The 6,000-nt window shown below is 34.0% G+C and overlaps 1 protein-coding gene across 1 annotated transcript; it reads left to right on the forward strand.

Annotated features, from left to right (window-relative positions):
* The first annotated feature begins 3,446 nt into the window (after nt 1-3,446).
* Nucleotides 3,447-4,751, forward strand: LOC128621057 (olfactory receptor 4K5-like). Its single transcript, XM_053646536.1, has one exon. The coding sequence runs from the start codon at nt 3,762-3,764 to the stop codon at nt 4,749-4,751; it is 990 nt and encodes a 329-aa protein (XP_053502511.1). The 5' UTR covers nt 3,447-3,761.
* Nucleotides 4,752-6,000: the final 1,249 nt, after the last annotated feature.

Consider the following 6,000-nt stretch of genomic DNA (forward strand, 5'->3'; position numbering starts at 1 on the left):
TACTAAAAGTCACAGTGTTTTTTACTGGAACTCACAGTGCATTATGGGAATTCTGTGTTGTGAACCTATGTCGCGATTTGGTTTGTTTTGTGATATTAACAATATAGATAAATGTATTTGCAGATTAACCCTAGGCTAGAATATTTCCTTGAGTGGAGATGTGTTAAACACATGAATTACACCATAATCTGTCTGTGTTGGGGAGGCCTCACTGGCTTACTTGTTAATCCCAAGTGATAAAGAGATGTTTGCTATTGGATGCCGATCAGGACAAAGAGAAAACAATTTTAGTGAAGCAATATTTTATTCAAACTGCAGGCGGCATGTTACTTTATGTCCATGATTTCTGAAATAAAATATAATCAATAATTAATATTGTGTTTATACTATAGTTTATACTATACTATTTATACTATAGTAATAATAATAAGTTTTGGGGCACTAATATCTAATAATAAGCTGGGACACTTACAGTGCTGCTTCAAGTAAAAATGGGATCCAGCATTTCATTATAATGCCCGTATGATTTTCTCAGAATATTTTCTTTTAATAATGATGGAGAATGATAATTTAAGAACGACGAAATATATTCACAATGAATACACAATTCTTTTTTTTTACAATATTTTTTAAAAATAAATTAATTAAATTGTTATTTTTGTGGAAAGCCAGCAGAATTATGCAGCCCTGTGAATGGTCTGTGTGAACTATATGGTAGGGTTCAATATGTGAATGCATATTTCTTTTATTTGTACAGACACATAGTAGAAATGTGGTTTTATTTAGGGATCAATAAGGCAGTAAGGCTAAACTCAAATCATTAGCATAATATTAAAGACCTTGCCCTTTTTAAAATTTCCATGAGCAGGTTTTGCATATAATGTCCATGTATTGCACATGCCCATTTACTACAAATCAGAAATGTGCATTACTGTGAACTGTTGGACTAGTTAAAGTCTTTTTGTGTGGTACTTGAGTTGGAGATTTTAACGAAACCTGAGAACCCTCCCCATGAGCTTCTACAAGCTGTCCTTTAAAGTACAGCAAAATAAAACCCTCGCTTTCATGCAACCAGTTTTGTTTTGTCCAATGGGATCCAAATGCACACACCTAGTTTAAAGATTTTTAGGAAGATTTTTAGAAGAAAAAAAAAAAAGGATATTCTATTATAAATACTAAAATGCTCATTTTTCGTATCTGTATTTGTATTCTTTTGGGACACATTATCTGTTAAATCCAAATAATGCATGGGTGTTCAATTACAGCTCAGTATAAGTAATACAGTATAAGTTGGATTTGCATAAGAATTTCTACTAACACTCAGTGCTAATAAACAAAGGCTAAAGGGTTTGTTACCTAGCCTGCGTCTCAAACTCAGTATGAACAAATATGTACATATCAAATTCTCAAAAATACTTTTGATATTTTAGAACAAAATTACTATGCACTCAACTTATAATATTAAATATATAAAAGGTACCAGACATTTCTCACATATGCATGTACACACAATTTTTGGATAAATGAATTAACATTGCCTATTATGTTGGGAAAATCAGCTACCCACCTTCCTCCTTACTGTATCTCACATCACAAGAGGGAACTCAATGGCTTTTGCAAAATAAAGAAACAACAGAATTATATTATTTAGTGAAATAACAATAGAAATGGTTTCCAGCTTCTCTATCATAACATTGAAGGGGATGTCTCGTATTGTTTATGTTGAAAATCTGATGAAAACTGTTGCATTTTGCTGCAGGTCTCTTTGTGTGTTTCTATGTCCTATCCATAAATCACATAATTAGAAGTAAAGAGATTCAAGGAATATGCAGACAGGTATACAGTAATGCATTTATATTTGGGCAGTGGTGGCTCAGTGGATAGGGATCCTGGCTACTGATTAGTATCAATCTCCCACTGGCCTCTGAGCTAGGCCATTGATACTTGTCTGCTCCAAGGGCACTGGTTCATGAGAGACCCTGCACAAGGAAATGGGTAGGCTCTCCTCCTTTCTGTTTTATGCACAATCCAAAGCATGGTTAGCAAAGCCTGCCTTGGCAGCCTTCAAATATATGCTCTGTGTGCCATAGTTGCTCCTTGGACACTGTTTCAAAAAGGCCCTAGAAAGGACAGTGACAGTTTCAGAATCAACAAAACCATCAGTTCCAAACATACCAGCCACATAGTGCCTTTAGATCACTATATTGCAACCCATATAAAGATTCCATCAACTTTGCATGAGCCCTATACATAAAGATTCACAGAAAAAAGTCAGGTTGGGAGCACAGCCCCACAGATAACAGATTCCATGCCACTGGCGGGACACTGCTTAAAACATTGAAACAAATGACATCTTAGCAAGTAATATATCTTGAATATTGTCACATTCATCTAGCATTTCCTATTATAAGATTACCAATAAACCTAAGATAAGATTATTACCATATTTCTAGACATTTTACTAATTTCAAGCTTTAAAAGTTCTTACTTTTTGGCAGACAATGGTGGTTCTTTCTAGAAATAAATTAGTAAAAAAAAATATATCTAGAAATAGGTTCAACAATCATATACTTGGTTTATTGAAATCTTATAATAGGAAATAACATAAATTCATATAAACCCTAAACTGCTCAGTTGTATAAATGAGATAAATGTAAGCTGCTGTGGATAAGGGCATCTGCCAAATGCCGTAAACGTAAATGTACACGTGAGTGCCCAGATGACTCTGTATTGACCTTGTAGTCAAACTCTAGGTTTCTGACAAAGGTCACATTATCGATTGACCATACAGTGTTGCATGCACAGTGCACTTCCTTCAGTGATGCTTAGATAAACAATTGATCTGACAATCAGATGGCCCACATCATATCTTTCACTGATGAAAGATGAAAAGAGCACACTTGTTCAAACAGCAACTTGCCCACTGAGTGGTGGATATTGTCACTATGGCCTACTGGTAGGATGGACATCTGGACCCTACCAGTGACATACCACTCTATGAGGAGTGTCTAATCCCCGCTTCATGGGAGTTACTTAGTGGTATACTGCTGCAGGAAGCTTGCACTGCTGCTACCTAGTGTCATTGTATCTCTGAACAAGACTATATAGAGAACATTAGAGGGGAAGTTAAAAAGTTAAAAAGGGACATGTGGATCAACGTTTTATAACCCCACCTATAGCAAAACCTGCTTAATTATACCAAAGAACATTCAAGCAGAACATAGTATTATATTTACTTCAAACAAATACATCCATATACAAAATACATTAAAAGATGTCTCTATTCTATGCTCCCAAATACAGACTTGCACAATATCCTCGTCATATTATTTGTTTTTATGTTGTTGGGTTTTTTTTTGTTTGTTTTTTTTTGTGGGGCGGGGGGGGGGGGGGGGGGGATGGGGGGGGGTCTGTTGTTGTGTTTTTTACTGCAGGCCACTGTTAGCTCCAAGGATACCTCACAAACCCACAATCCAATGTAACCTAGCATCAACAACTGTGATTTGAAAAACATTTGACCTGTGGGATAATGTTAACATGCAGAAATCTAAATATTTAAGTCTCTGGGTAGATAAACAAGTGGTGAAAATGAACACCATCACCTCAGATGTGTTCAGTTTGTGGATATCATGATGCTGTAGCACATTTACTGAATTAGTTGTCATCATACTTAGTCTTATCAGTTTGTTGTAGGTAAGAAAGCATAGTTGTAGTAAAAGAAAATAATTTGCCCATGTTAAATGTCTTAACTAGTATTTTTTATGTTGTTTCTTCCAGGTCTTGAAGTTATAATGGGGGGAGACACATATCTTAATAATTCGAATTTAACACGTTTTATGACTATTCTGACCATGGAATCATTGGACATACCTCCATCCAGTGCTTCTTCAATATTCGTTTTTGGTATCATCACATACTGTTTAATTTTGTTCTTCCAGTCCATGCTACTTGTGACTATTGTTGTAAAAAGGGATCTGCATAAACCAATGTACATACTGCTATTTAATTTGTCTCTATGTGACCTTATGGGAGCTACGGCTTTTTTCCCACAAATAGTTTGCAGTATATTGTCTCAGAGTAGAGAAATATCCTACCCTGCCTGTGCGTTACAAGGCATCCTAATTCACCTTTATGGAGGTGGATCACTCTTATTTCTCACTGTTATGGCGTATGACAGATATATTGCTATTTGTAAGCCTTTGAGATACCACAATCTGATGACACAAGGTACCTTGGTGAAACTAATTTTTATGGTCTGGTCCATAGATGTTGTTATAATTGGGTCTTCATTTATACTCACGATGAGCAAAGAAATTTGCAGGACAAATATAGTGGACATATACTGCAACAATCCTTCTTTAATGAAGTTAAGCTGTGAAGATATGAGAGCTATTAACTATTATGGCTTGTTTAATGTAGCTCTTATACAAGGCCCTTCCATACTGATAGTGTCATTATCATATATCAAAATCCTAATTACCTGTCTTTCTACAAAACAGGCAAAATCTATAAGTAAGGCAATGCAAACCTGTGGGACGCATTTAATTGTTTTTCTGAGTTTTGAGATTAACACATTCTTACTACTGATTTCACACAGGTTAGATGCCGTATCTCCACACTTAAGAAGGGCCTTTGGTGTTTCAATTGTTATCTTTCCTCCAATTCTTAACCCTCTAATTTACGGGTTGAAAACAAGGGAAATTCGACAAGCAGTGTTTACGTTTTTACAAAGAAAGATTTCTTTTATCTAACAGAAAACTAAAAGCAAATACAAAGTCTTTCACAATGTTCAAAATACATTAAATTTCCATTGCACTAAATTAAAATGACTTCTGAAATTATTCACTGAAACAGCATTGAAATATATGAATATTTTGAAATTCTATTCCTGTTATCCAAAAACATTTTATTTTACGATCAAATAATAAAAAATGTATATGAAACATACAATAGGATAAGCATGCTGATGAGCTGTTAGAGGACCTTATATTTAATTTGCTGTCATAAAAACTAAATAATGCATAATTAAACTAAATAATGCTCTGATGTTATTTATATAAGTTTTATAGTCAAAGTCTAATTCAACTGTAACATTCTGCATATTGCACAACAAATGAGGTAATGTGCCCTTTCAGTGATACACACATACATACACATTAAACGAAATCATTAAATGCAAGAATATATCTGGTAGGGTGAATAGCTTAAGGACCATTATTTAATTATATATATATATATATATATATATATATATATATATATATATATATATATATATATATATTCCAAAAATGTGATGAACAGGTTGAGGATTCACTCTCAGATCAGCTGTATATAAAGGTGTGTGTATAAATAAAAGAATGTTAGATATTCAGTATAATGTTATATAACATGGTATCAACATGGAATGTTTCCAACATATTATTGTATTCAATACACAGAAGAGAATTCATTGTGTCCAAGAAGCCACCATTTGCATTACTTTTGTATTATTTTTCTTCTGTTTATCTGTCTAGGGAGAAGCTAATTCAAGAACTCATCTAATTTGATTTCAGATTAATGCTTTTGTACTAAAAGTCACAGTGTTTTTTACTGGAACTCACAGTGCATTATGGGAATTCTGTGTTGTGAACCTATGTCGCGATTTGGTTTGTTTTGTGATATTAACAATATAGATAAATGTATTTGCAGATTAACCCTAGGCTAGAATATTTCCTTGAGTGGAGATGTGTTAAACACATGAATTACACCATAATCTGTCTGTGTTGGGGAGGCCTCACTGGCTTACTTGTTAATCCCAAGTGATAAAGAGATGTTTGCTATTGGATGCCGATCAGGACACAGAGAAAACAATTTTAGTGAAGCAATATTTTATTCAAACTGCAGGCGGCATGTTACTTTATGTCCATGATTTCTGAAATAAAATATAATCAATAATTAATATTGTGTTTATACTATAGTAACAATAATAAGTTTGGGGGCACTAATATCTAATAATAA

The sequence above is a fragment of the Ictalurus furcatus genome, chromosome 17 (genome assembly GCF_023375685.1).
Source record: "Ictalurus furcatus strain D&B chromosome 17, Billie_1.0, whole genome shotgun sequence".
Classification (NCBI taxonomy): Eukaryota; Metazoa; Chordata; class Actinopteri; order Siluriformes; family Ictaluridae; genus Ictalurus; species Ictalurus furcatus.

Excerpts from the sequence above, each read along its gene's own strand:
- LOC128621057 (XM_053646536.1), top strand. The coding sequence starts at position 3,762 with ATGTTGTTTCTTCCAGGTCTTGAAGTTATAATGGGGGGAGACACATAT.